Source organism: Lampetra fluviatilis, chromosome 60 (assembly GCF_964198595.1).
Source record: "Lampetra fluviatilis chromosome 60, kcLamFluv1.1, whole genome shotgun sequence".
NCBI lineage: Eukaryota > Metazoa > Chordata > Hyperoartia > Petromyzontiformes > Petromyzontidae > Lampetra > Lampetra fluviatilis.
This window is the reverse complement of record NC_136334.1, coordinates 6527332-6542331: the sequence shown is the minus strand read 5'-3', so window position 1 is coordinate 6542331 and position 15000 is coordinate 6527332. Positions and strand designations below refer to the sequence as shown.

General features: G+C 55.8%; 1 protein-coding gene across 1 annotated transcript in view; it reads left to right on the top strand.

Annotated features, from left to right (window-relative positions):
• The window catches only part of LOC144950979 (rab proteins geranylgeranyltransferase component A 2-like), a 48670-nt gene that overhangs the window by 21331 nt on the left and 12339 nt on the right, over positions 1 to 15000 (top strand). Inside the window, 5 exon segments of the mRNA XM_078881170.1 lie at positions 2058 to 2135; positions 5267 to 5371; positions 6798 to 6858; positions 7322 to 7418; positions 10362 to 10457. Coding sequence (XP_078737296.1) covers positions 2058 to 2135; positions 5267 to 5371; positions 6798 to 6858; positions 7322 to 7418; positions 10362 to 10457 — 437 coding nt within the window.

The window sequence follows — 15000 nt, the reverse complement described above, 5'->3', positions numbered from 1 at the left end:
GCGGCGGTGGTGGTGGCGGTGGTGGTGGCGGCGGCGGTGGTGTTGGCGGTGGTGTTGGCGGTGGTGTTGGCGGTGGTGTTGGCGGTGGTGTTGGCGGTGGTGTTGGCGGTGGTGTTGGCGGTGGTGGTGGCGGTGGTGGCGGTGGTGGTGGCAGTGGCGGTGGTGGCGTTGACCACAGCCGCTGTCTGAGCGTGATTGATGATCGCCCTGGGGGGGGGCGAGGGGGAGGGGGGGGACAAGGAAAATCAAAGGCGGCAGGGCAGCCGAGTGAATGAAAGAAAATAAAAATAAAATAATAAAATTAAAATAATTATTATTTCACGACAGAAAAGTTGCCGCTTTTGTTGCGTTAGTAACGACCTCTTGCGACCTTCAGGCAGAGCCGCTGACAGACAGACACACTGACACACACACAGACACACTGACACACAGATACACACACAGACATACAGACACATACACACACTGACACACACACACAGACACACACACACAGACACACACAGACACACACACAGACACACTGAGATACACACACACAGACACACTGATACACACACAGACACACACACAGACACACTGAGATACACACACACACAGACACACTGATACACACACAGACACACTGAGATACACACACACACTGACACACACACAGACACACTGATACACACACAGACACACTGAGATACACACAAACAGAGACACACACACAGACACACACACACTGACATACACACTGAGATACACACACAGACACACACAGACACACACACACAGACACACACACAGACACACACACAGATAGACACACACACAGACAGACACACACACAGACAGACACACACACAGACAGACACACACAGACACACACACAGACACACACACAGACACACAGACACACACACCGACACACACCGACACACACACACTGACATACACACTGAGATACACACACACTGACACACACACAGACACACACACACAGACACACACACACAGACACACACACACAGACACACACACACAGACACACAGACAGACACACAGACAGACAGACACACACACACAGACACACACACACAGACACACACACAGACACACACACCGACACACACACAGACACACACACAGACACACACACCGACACACACACCGACACACACACCGACACACACACCGACACACACACAGACAGAGATACACACACACAGACACACACACACTGACATACACACTGAGATACACACACACTGACACACACTGACACACACACGGACACACTGACACACACACACTGACACACAGACACACTGATAGACACAGACACACACACAGACACACTGAGATACACAGACAGACACACACACAGACACACTGAGAAACACACAGACACACTGAGATACACACACTGACACACACACTGACACACACACAGACACACTGACACACACAGACACATTGAGATACACACAGACACACTGACACACAGACACACTGATAGACACACACACAGACACACTGAGATACACACACACTGACACACTGACACACACACACTGAGATACACACAGACACTGACACACACACAGACACACTGACACACACAGACACACACAGACACACACACTGACACACAGACACTCTGACACACAGACACATACACACTGACAGACACACACAGACACACTGACACACACACTGACACACACACAGACACACACACACTGACACACACACACAGACACACACACACTGACACACACACAGACACACACACACAGACACACACACACTGACACACACACAGACGCACCGACACCGGGTTCGATTCCCCGCTCACTGTCGCCAAACGCCGGTGACAATCATCCGAACCGGTCCTGGTCCTCCCCTAGGTCGACTCGGCCTCAAACGACTACCTGCTGCGTCGTGCAGTGAACATCGCCACTAGGGGAGACTAAGGCGGCGCTGGACCGGCCACCCACCTCGATCTCGGCACTTGCCCCACGTGTTGTTCTGAGGCTGTGTGGGGGATCTTTGTCTTTGTCCCGTGTCAGGATGAGTGCGGTGTTTGCCGGGACCTACTGCCTGAGGCACTCGCTGAAGCACCTCGTGGTCGACTCTTCCTCCGGACGGTAAGGTGGACTCACGCACTCGCTCACAAAATCACTGTCTCACTCGCTCGCTCACTCATTCACTCACTCACTGTCTCACTCGCTCGCTCACTCACTCACTGTCTCACTCGCTCGCTCACTCACTGTCTCACTCGCTCGCTCACTCACTGTCTCACTCGCTCGCTCACTGTCGTACTCGCTCGCTCACTCACTCACTGTCTCACTCACTCATTCACTCACTCACTGTCTCACTCGCTCGCTCACTCACTCACTGTCTCACTCGCTCGCTCACTGTCTCACTCGCTCGCTCACTCACTGTCTCACTCGCTCGCTCACTCACTGTCTCACTCGCTCGCTCACTGTCTCACTCGCTCACTCACTCACTGTCTCACTCACTCACGGTCTCACTCGCTCGCTCACTCACTCACTGTCTCACTCGCTCGCTCACTCACTGTCTCACTCGCTCGCTCACTGTCTCACTCGCTCACTCACTCACTGTCTCACTCACTCACTCACTCACGGTCTCACTCGCTCGCTCACTCACTCACTGTCTCACTCGCTCTCTCACTCGCTCTCTCACTCGCTCACTCACCAAATTACTCACTCGCTCACAAAACCACTGTCTCACTCACTCACTCGCTCACTCACTCGCTCACTCACTCACCAAATCACTGTCTCACTCACTCACTCACCAAATCAATGTCTGTCTCACTCACTCATTCACTCACCAAATCACTGTCTCACTCACTCACCAAACCACTGTCTCACTCACTCACCAAACCACTCGCTCACTCACTCATTCACTCGCTCACTCACTCACCAAATCACTCACTCGCTCACTCATTCACTCACCAAACCACTCGCTCACTCACTCATTCACTCGCTCACTCACTCATTCACTCGCTCACTCACTCACCAAATCACTCGCTCGCTCGCTCACTCACTCACCAAATCACTGTCTCACTCACTGTCTCACCCAGCCACTCGCTCAGCCATTCTTGTTCACTCAACCACCCACCCAACTACTCATTCACCAAATCATACATTCACTAGTCGAGCAACCAACCAACCACTCATTCATTCACCCTACCAATAACTCATTCACTCAACGACTCATTCACCCATCTACTCATTCGCCCAAATACTCGTTGACTCAACCATCTAACCACTCCTTCACTCAACCATCCAACAACCACTAATTCACACAAACAAGCACTCATTCATTCACTCGCCCTACCAATAGCCCATTCACCCAACCACTCACTCACCCAAATATCCAACCACTCACTCACCCGACCAACCACTCATTCACCCAACCACTCATTCATACAACAACTCATTCATTCACTCGCCCTACCAACAGCCCATTCACCCAACCACTCACTCACCCAAATATCCAACCACTCACTCACCCGACCAACCACTCATTCACCCAACCACTCATTCATACAACAACTCATTCATTCACTCGCCCTACCAATAGCCCATTCACCCAACCACTCACTCACCCAAATATCCAACCACTCACTCACCCAACCAACCACTCATTCACCCAACCACTCATTCATACAACAACTCATTCATTCACTCGCCCTACCAATAGCCCATTCACCCAACCACTCACTCACCCAAATATCCAACCACTCACTCACCCGACCAACCACTCATTCACCCAACCACTCATTCATACAACAACTCATTCATTCACTCGCCCTACCAACAGCCCATTCACCCAACCACTCACTCACCCAAATATCCAACCACTCACTCACCCGACCAACCACTCATTCACCCAACCACTCATTCATACAACAACTCATTCATTCACTCGCCCTACCAACAGCCCATTCACCCAACCACTCACTCACCCAAATATCCAACCACTCACTCACCCAACCAACCACTCATTCACCCAACCACTCATTCATACAACAACTCATTCATTCACTCGCCCTACCAACAGCCCATTCACCCAACCACTCACTCACCCAAATATCCAACCACTCACTCACCCGACCAACCACTCATTCACCCAACCACTCATTCATACAACAACTCATTCATTCACTCGCCCTACCAACAGCCCATTCACCCAACCACTCACTCACCCAAATATCCAACCACTCACTCACCCGACCAACCACTCATTCACCCAACCACTCATTCATACAACAACTCATTCATTCACTCGCCCTACCAATAGCCCATTCACCCAACCACTCACTCACCCAAATATCCAACCACTCACTCACCCAACCAACCACTCATTCACCCAACCACTCATTCATACAACAACTCATTCATTCACTCGCCCTACCAATAGCCCATTCACCCAACCACTCACTCACCCAAATATCCAACCACTCACTCACCCGACCAACCACTCATTCACCCAACCACTCATTCATACAACAACTCATTCATTCACTCGCCCTACCAACAGCCCATTCACCCCAACCACTCACTCACCCAAATATCCAACCACTCACTCACCCAACCAACCACTCATTCACCCAACCACTCATTCATACAACAACTCATTCATTCACTCGCCCTACCAACAGCCCATTCACCCAACCACTCACTCACCCAAATATCCAACCACTCACTCACCCGACCAACCACTCATTCACCCAACCACTCATTCATACAACAACTCATTCATTCACTCGCCCTACCAACAGCCCATTCACCCAACCACTCACTCGCTCACCAGACCACTCATTCAGATGCCCGGCCACTCATTTGCACGCCCATCAACCCACTCGGCACGTGACGGGAACATCCTCGTGTCCGCCGAGCTGCGGCACAAGCGGATATCCCTGCGGGGGGGGGGGGGGGGGGAGGGCGGGGGGGGGGGTGGGGGTTGGTGGGTCGCTTTCGGATGGGTGGTGGGCCGGAGTTTCGGAGTTATTTGACTGCTGCTGCGATAATCGCTGGTCGACTGTAGTTATAATCGATGACCGACTGTTCTTGTAATCGATAATGGACAATGGACTGTACTAATAATCGCTGATGGACTGTAGTTATAATGGATGATGGGCTGTAGTTATAATGGATGATTGTAGTTATGATGGCTGATGGGCTGTAGTTATAATGGCTGATGGGCTGTAGTTATAATGGTGATGGAGCGTGGTTGTGTTTGCTTGAAGGTGCACGGCGGTGGTGGACTGCACGGGCAGGAGGATTGCGTGCGACGCGGTCGTGATGAGCCGCAGATTCCTGCCCACGTCGCTCCGGCCCACGCACAGCCACCGGTACCGACCAAGCAGAGCACCACTCCCCAGGCCACCGACCCATCGTCGTCATCGTCATCATCGTCGTCATCATCGTCATCGTCATCATCGTCACCGTCATCGTCGTCATCATCATCGTCATCCATCATCGTCACCGTCATCGTCGTCATCATCATCGTCATCGTCATCATCGTCACCGTCATCGTCGTCATCGTCATCATCGTCACCGTCATCGTCGTCGTCATCATCGTCGTCATCATCGTCATCGTCATCATCGTCACCGTCATCGTCGTCGTCATCATCGTCACCGTCATCATCATCGTCATCGTCATCATCGTCACCGTCATCGTCGTCGTCGTCATCATCGTCATCGTCATCATCGTCGTCATCATCGTCATCGTCATCATCGTCACCGTCATCGTCGTCGTCGTCATCGTCACCGTCATCATCGTCATCGTCATCATCGTCGTCATCATCGTCACCGTCATCATCGTCATCGTCATCATCGTCGTCATCATCGTCGTCATCGTCACCGTCATCGTCACCGTCATCGTCACCGTCATCATCGTTGTCACCGTCGTCGTCGTCGTCGTCATCGTCAACTTCATCGTCATCATCGTCGTCATCCAGGATGACGACGACGACGATGATGATGTTGACGATGATGATGACGGTATTCACGTTGACGACGTTGACGACGTTGACGGGGCGAGCGTGGTGGTGAGTGTGGTGGTGAGTGTGGTGGTGAGCGTGGCGGTGAGCGTGGCGGTGAGTGCGGTGGTGAGTGTGGTGGTGAGCGTGGCGGTGAGCGTGGCGGTGAGCGTGGTGGTGAGCGTGGTGGTGAGTGTGGCGGTGAGTGTGGTGATGAGTGTGGCGGTGAGTGTGGTGGTGAGCGTGGTGGTGAGTGTGGTGATGAGTGTGGCGGTGAGTGTGGCGGTGAGTGTGGTGGTGAGTGTGGTGGTGAGTGTGGTGGTGAGTGTGGTGGTGAGCGTGGCGGTGAGCGTGGCGGTGAGTGCGGTGGTGAGTGTGGTGGTGAGCGTGGTGGTGAGTGTGGTGGTGAGTGTGGTGGTGAGCGTGGCGGTGAGTGTGGTGGTGAGCGTGGTGGTGAGTGTGGTGGTGAGTGTGGCGGTGAGCGTGGCGGTGAGTGTGGCGGTGAGTGTGGCGGTGAGTGTGGCGGTGAGTGTGGCGGTGAGCGTGGTGGTGAGCGTGGTGGCGAGCGTGGTGGTGAGCGTGGTGGTGAGCGTGGTGGTGAGCGTGGTGGTGAGCGTGGTGGTGAGTGTGGTGGTGAGCGTGGCGGTGAGTGTGGCGGTGAGCGTGGCGGTGAGCGTGGCGGTGAGTGTGGTGGTGAGCGTGGCGGTGAGCGTGGCGGTGAGTGTGGCGGTGAGCGTGGTGGTGAGCGTGGCGGTGAGTGTGGTGGTTGACGTTGTCTCTCTCTCCGCGCGTGAAGGAGCGTGTCGAGGGCCGTGCTCATCACAGACCGCTCACTACTCCCCGCACAGACAGAGCAGGTGGGAGCACCCCCCTCCCTCGCTACCCCCCCTCCCCCCCTCCCCCCCCTCGCTCCCCCCCCCTCCCTCACCCCCCCTCCCCTCGCTCCCCTCCCCCCCTCCCCCCCCTCCCCCCCCCTCGCTTCCCCCCCCTTGCTCCCTCCCCCTTGCTCCCCTCCCCTCCTCCCCTCCCCCCCTCGCTCCCCCCCCCTCCCTCACCCCCCCTCCCCTCGCTCCCCTCCCCTCCCCCCCTCCCCCCTCCCCCCCTCCCCCCCTCCCCCCCTCGCTTCCCCCCCCTTGCTCCCCCCCCCTTGCTCCCCTCCCCTCCCCCCCTCCCCCCCCTCGCTCCCCCCCCCTCCCTCTCCCCTCCCCCCCCTCGCTTCCCCCCCCCTCGCTCCCCCCCCCTCGCTCCCCCCCTCGCTGGTGAGCGGCACTTGCCCCGACGTGGCGCTGGAGGCTACCTGGGGGACCTTTGCCTGTGCAGGTGTCGGTGCTGTCGGTGCCCTCGGCGGAGGCCGGACGGCGAGCGGCACGAGTCCTGGAGCTGCCCAGCGGCACGCACACCGCCATGGCGGGGACACGTGGGTGTCACTCACTAAGTCACTCACTCAGTCACTCACTCAGTCACTCACTCAGTCACTCACTCAGTCACTCACTCAGTCACTCACTCACCCAGTGGCACGCACACCGCCATGGCGGGGACACGTGGGTGTCACTCACTCAGTCACTCACTCAGTCACTCACTCAGTCACTCACTCAGTCACTCACTCAGTCACTCACTCAGTCACTCACTCACCCAGTGGCACGCACACCGCCATGGCGGGGACACGTGGGTGTCACTCACTCAGTCACTCACTCAGTCACTCACTCAGTCACTCACCTCAGTCACTCACTCAGTCACTCACTCAGTCACTCACTCACTCAGTCACTCACTCACTCACCCAGTGGCACGCACACCGCCATGGCGGGGACACGTGGGTGTCACTCACTCAGTCACTCACTCAGTCACTCACTCAGTCACTCACTCAGTCACTCACTCAGTCACTCACTCAGTCACTCACTCACTCAGTCACTCACTCACTCACCCAGTGGCACGCACACCGCCATGGCGGGGACACGTGGGTGTCACTCACTCAGTCACTCACTCAGTCACTCACTCAGTCACTCACTCAGTCACTCACTCAGTCACTCACTCACTCAGTCACTCAGTCACTCACTCAGTGGCACGCACACCGCCATGGCGGGGACACGTGGGTGTCACTCACTCAGTCACTCACTCAGTCACTCACTCAGTCACTCACTCAGTCAGTCACTAAGTCACTCACTCAGTCACTCAGTCAGTCACTCAGTCAGTCACTCAGTCACTCACTAAGTCACTCACTAAGTCACTCACTAAGTCACTCACTAAGTCACTCACTAAGTCACTCACCCAGTGGCACGCACACCACCATGGCGGGGGACATGTGGGTCTCACTAAGTCACTCAGTCACTCACTCACTCAGTCACTCAGTCAGTCACTCAGTCAGTCACTCAGTCACTCACTAAGTCACTCACTAAGTCACTCACTAAGTCACTCACCCAGTGGCACGCACACCACCATGGCGGGGACACGTGGGTGTCACTCACCACTCACTTCACCACTACTCACCACTCACTCACCACTCACTCACTCACTCACCACTCACTCACTCACCACTCACTCACTCACCACTCACTCACTCACCACTCACTCACCACTCACTCACTCACCACTACTCACCACTCACTCACTCACTTACCACTCACTCACTCACCACTCACTCACCACTCACTCACTCACCACTCACTGACCACTTACTCACCACTCACTCACCACTCAGTCACTCACCACTCACTCACCACTCACTCACTCACCACTCACTCACCACTCACTCACTCACCACTCACCACCCACTCACCACTCACTCACTCACCACTCACTCACTCACCACTCACTCACTCACCACTCACTCACCACTCACTCACCACTCACCACCCACTCACTCACCACTCACTCACCACTCACTCACTCACCACTCACCACTCACTCACCACTCACTCACCACTCACTCACTCACCACTCACTCACTCACCACCCACTCACCACTCACCACTCAGTCACTCACCACTCACCACTCACTCACCACTCACCACTCACTCACCACTCACTCACTCACCACTCACCACTCACTCACCACTCACTCACTCACCACTCACTCACCACTCAGTCACTCACCACTCACTCACCACTCACTCACTCACCACCCACTCACCACTCACCACTCAGTCACTCACCACTCACTCACCACTCACTCACTCACCACTCACTCACTCACCACCCACTCACCACTCACCACTCAGTCACTCACCACTCACACACACGTCAACTCTGCCTCGAATGAGAGCACGTGGTGCGCTGCGTCTAGAATTCTCGCCACCGGGGAGACAAAGGCGGCCGTGAGTGGCGCCGGCCTTCCCTAGCGCTGGGACATCTTTGTCTTTGTGAGCGGCGGTGCAGCGGTTAGCAACGCGGCCGCCCGCCGGCAATCCTCCACCGCCAGAGGTTGCAAACGGGTTTTGATTCCTTACCCCTCGTACCCGTACCCTACCCGTACCCTACCCGTACCCTACCCGTACCCTACCCGTACCTGTACCCTACCCGTACCCGTACCCTACCCGTACCCTACCCGTACCCTACCCGTACCTGTACCCTACCCGTACCCGTACCCTACCCGTACCCTACCCGTACCCTACCCGTACCCGTACCCTACCCGTACCCGGCTGTACCCGTACCCTACCCGTACCCTACCCGTACCCTACCCGTACCCGGCCGGGTACGGGTAGGGTACGGGTACCGGGTACCCGATTGCGACCTCTGGGATGAAGCCATGTTGCAGGCGCGGGTGGGTTGATTCTAGGAACTTGAATTGTGAGAAGAGACAAGACGTTGGGAAATGAGTGACAAACGGTGACTCACCAGTGACTCACGGTCTACCCGTACCCGGCCGCACCAGGGTCACAAACGGATACCCGTACCCGGCCGTACCCGTACCCTACCTGTACCCGGCTGGGTACGGGTAGGGTACGGGTATCGGGTACCTGATTGCGACCTCTGGGATGAAGCCACGTTGCAGGCGCGGGTGGGTTGATTCTAGGAACTTGAATTGTGAGAAGAGACAAGACGTTGGGAAATGAGTGACACACGGCGACTCACCAGTGACTCACGGCCTACCCGTACCCGGCCGCACCAGGGTCGTGAACGGGTACCCGTACCCGTACCAGGGTACGGCTAGCCGGGTATCGGGTAGGGTACGGGTATCGGGTAGGGTACGGGTATCGGGTAGGGTACGGGTATCGGGTAGGGTACGGGTATCGGGTAGGGTACGGGTATCGGGTATCCGGTTGCGACCTCTGCCCACCGCTCCTTGGCAGCACTTGCCCCCCGCGCGAAGGCTACACGGGTCATCTTTGTCTTTGCTTTGTTTACGCTTCTTCCCGCTCGCCAGACCTGGTGCATCTGACGTGCGATGGCCGCCCAGGTGTCAGTGCCCGGGGCGACCTGGAGCCCATCGTCAACACGCTCTTCCGCAGGGCGACGGAGCGTGAGTCTGTCTCGCACACGCACACACACGCACGCACGCACACGCGCGCGCACACGCACGTGCACATGCACACGCACACACGCACACACGCACACACACACACACACGTACACACGCACACACGCACACACACGTGCACATGCACACGCACACTACGCGCACACACACACGCACACACGCGCGTGCACACACGTGCACATGCACACGCACACACGCGCGTGCACACACACACACACACGCGCGTGCACACACGCACACACGCGCGTGCACACACGTGCACATGCACACACGCGCGTGCACACACACACACGCGCGTGCACACACGCACGCACACACACACACTATGTGTGTGTGTGTGCGTGCACAAACTCCACTCACTCACTCTGCAGAACAGGGGGAGATCACACAAACTCCACTCACTCACTCTGTAGAACAGGGGGAGATCACACAAACTCCACTCACTCACTCTGTAGAACAGGGGGAGATCACACAAACTCCACTCACTCACTCTGTAGAACAGGGGGAGATCACACAAACTCCACTCACTCACTCTGTAGAACAGGGGGAGATCACACAAACTCCACTCACTCACTCTGCAGAACAGGGGGAGATCACACAAACTCCACTCACTCACTCTGTAGAACAGGGTAGATCACACAAACTCCACTCACTCACTCTGTAGAACAGGGGGAGATCACACAAACTCCACTCACTCACTCTGCAGAACAGGGGGAGATCACACAAACTCCACTCACTCACTCTGTAGAACAGGGGGAGATCAGACAAACTCCACTCACTCACTCTGCAGAACAGGGGGAGATCACACAAACTCCACTCACTCACTCTGCAGAACAGGGGGAGATCACACAAACTCCACTCACTCACTCTGTAGAACAGGGGGAGATCACACAAACTCCACTCACTCACTCTGTAGAACAGGGGGAGATCACACAAACTCCACTCACTCACTCTGTAGAACAGGGGGAGATCACACAAACTCCACTCACTCACTCTGTAGAACAGGGGGAGATCACACAAACTCCACTCACTCACTCTGTAGGACAGGGGGAGATCACACAAACTCCACTCACTCACTCTGTAGAACAGGGGGAGATCACACAAACTCCACTCACTCACTCTGTAGAACAGGGGGAGATCACACAAACTCCACTCACTCACTCTGTAGAACAGAGGGAGATCACACAAACTCCACTCACTCACTCTGTAGAACAGGGGGAGATCACACAAACTCCACTCACTCACTCTGTAGGACAGGGGGAGATCACACAAACTCCACTCACTCACTCTGTAGGACAGGGGGAGATCACACAAACTCCACTCACTCACTCTGTAGGACAGGGGGAGATCACACAAACTCCACTCACTCACTCTGTAGAACAGGGGGAGATCACACAAACTCCACTCACTCACTCTGTAGAACAGGGGGAGATCACACAAACTCCACTCACTCACTCTGTAGGACAGGGGGAGATCACACAAACTCCACTCACTCACTCTGTAGAACAGGGAGAGATCACACAAACTCCACTCACTCACTCTGTAGAACAGGGGGAGATCACACAAACTCCACTCACTCACTCTGTAGAACAGGGGGAGATCACACAAACTCCACTCACTCACTCTGTAGGACAGGGGGAGATCACACAAACTCCACTCACTCACTCTGTAGAACAGGGGGAGAGAAATTACACAAACTCCACTCACTCGCTCTGTAGAACAGGGGGGCAGAAATCACACAAACTCCACTCACTCACTCTGTAGGACAGGGGGAGATCACACAAACTCCACTCACTCACTCTGTAGAACAGGGGGAGATGAAACAAACTCCACTCACTCTGTAGAACAGGGGGAGATCACACAAACTCCACTCACTCACTCTGTAGAACAGAGGGAGATCACACAAACTCCACTCACTCACTCTGTAGAACAGGGGGAGATCACACAAACTCCACTCACTCACTCTGTAGAACAGGGGGAGATCACACAAACTCCACTCACTCACTCTGTAGAACAGGGGGAGATCACACAAACTCCACTCACTCACTCTGTAGAACAGGGGGAGATCACACAAACTCCACTCACTCTGTAGAACAGGGGGAGATCACACAAACTCCACTCACTCACTCTGTAGAACAGAGGGAGATCACACAAACTCCACTCACTCACTCTGTAGAACAGGGGGAGATCACACAAACTCCACTCACTCACTCTGTAGAACAGGGGGAGATCACACAAACTCCACTCACTCACTCTGTAGAACAGGGAGAGATCACACAAACTCCACTCACTCACTCTGTAGAACAGGGGGAGATCACACAAACTCCACTCACTCACTCTGTAGAACAGGGGGAGATCACACAAACTCCACTCACTCACTCTGTAGAACAGGTGTAGAATCACACAACCTCCACTCACTCACTCTGTAGAACAGGGGGAGATCACACAAACTCCACTCACTCACTCTGTAGAACAAGGGGGTGGTCACACAAACTCCACTCACTCTGTAGAACAGGGGGAGATCACACAAACTCCACTCACTCACTCTGTAGGACAGGGGGAGATCACACAAACTCCACTCACTCACTCTGTAGAACAAGGGGGTGATCACACAAACTCCACTCACTCACTGTAGAACAGGGGGAGATCACACAAACTCCACTCACTCACTCTGTAGAACAGGGGGAGATCACACAAACTCCACTCACTCACTGTAGAACAGGGGGAGATCACACAAACTCCACTCACTCACTCTGTAGAACAGGGGGAGATCACACAAACTCCACTCACTCACTCTGTAGGTCACACAAACTCCACTCAGAGAGAGAGACGTGAGTAGGAGGGAGGTGGAGGAGGAGGAGGGAGTGACTTCACTGTGGAGGGTTTTGATGACAAAACTGCCTTTGATGTGATAGTCCGCGTGGCTGAATGAGTTTGTGAGTGTGTCGGTGTGTCAGTGTGTGTCGGTGTGTGTGTGAGTGTGTGAGTGTGTAGGTGTCTGTGTGTGTGTGAGTGTTTGAGTGTGTGTGTGTGTGAGTGTGTGTGAGTGTGTGTGTGTGTCGGTGTGAGTGTGTAGGTGTGTCGGTGAGGGTGTGAGTGTGAGTGTGTCGGGGTGTGTGAGTGTGTGTGTGTGAATGTGTGTGTCGGTGTGAGTGTGTAGGTGTGTGTCGGTGAGGGTGTGAGTGTGTCGGGGTGTGTGTGTGTGTGTGTGTGTCGGGGTGTGTGTGTGTGAGTGTGTGTGTGTCGGTGTGTCAGTGTGCGAGTGTGTGTCGGTGTGTGTGTCTGTGTGTGTGAGTATGTGTGTGTCGGTGTGATTGTGTGTCGGTGTGTGAGTGTGTGTGTGTGTGTCGGTGAGTGTGTGAGTGTGTGTGTGTCGGTGTGTCAGTGTGCGAGTGTGTGTGTGTGTCGGTGAGTGTGTGAGTGTCGGTGTGTGTGTGTGAGTAGTCCAACAGTTAGCGCGCTGCGCTACGAACCCGGCGACCCGAGTTCGAACCCCTATCACAGAGCAATGACAGCGGCGGAATATTTTAACCGGTCCTGGGCATCCCCTAGGTCAACTCGGCCTCAAATGAGTACCTGGTGCGGTGTGTAGTAAACATCGCCACTGGGGAGACAAAGGCGGCCGGGCGTGGTGCTGGCCACCCACCCCCTCGTGTGCCGTGCCGGCCTTCATAGGTGCTCGCTAACAGCACTTGCCCCTACAGTCTGTTACAGGCTTTACGGGGGATCTTTATCTTTGTGGTACAACTCCCTCCCCTCGCCTCACTCCGTCGGTCTTGAAAGACAACACCAGACTCCCCCCCCTCCCTCCCACCTCCCTCCCCCCCCCACGAAAGTTTCAAGAAAGTAAGAATGAAAAGGATAATGAACACATTGTCCTGCTGCGGAGGGAGCTGGTAGGAACGTTGGGTTGCTCGGTCAATGGCCTGCAGGGTCAACGGCGGCGTGGTGTATTCCGCAAATATGCCCGACTGTGAGGGCGGGCACAAGCCGGCGTGAGTAGGTGAAACGTTGAGTTTTATAAGGGCACCACGGGGTGACCAGCCCCTCCCCACCCAGCCCCAACCCACCCACCCAGCCCCACCCCTCCCAGCCCCTCCCTACACAGCCCCTCCCCTCCCACCCCCCACACCCAGCCCACCCAGCCCCACCCTCCCCACCCCCCACCCAGCCCCACCCTCCCCACCCAGCTTCTCCCCACCCTCCCCACCCAGCCCCTCACTACCTTCCCCACCCAGCCCCTCCCCACCCAGCCCCTCCCCACCCAGCCCCACCCCACCCAGCCCCACCCAGCCCCTCCCCAGCCAGCCCCTCCCCACCCAGCCCCACCCCTCCCACCCCCCACCCAGCCCCACCCTCCCCACCCTCCCCTCCCCACCCAGCCCCACCCCTTGCACCCCCCACCCAGCCCCACCCTCCCCACCCTCCCCTCCCCACCCAGCCCCACCCTCTCCACCCAGCCCCTCCCCACCCAGCCCCTCCCCACCTTCCCCACCCAGCCCCTCCCCACCTTCCCCACCCAGCC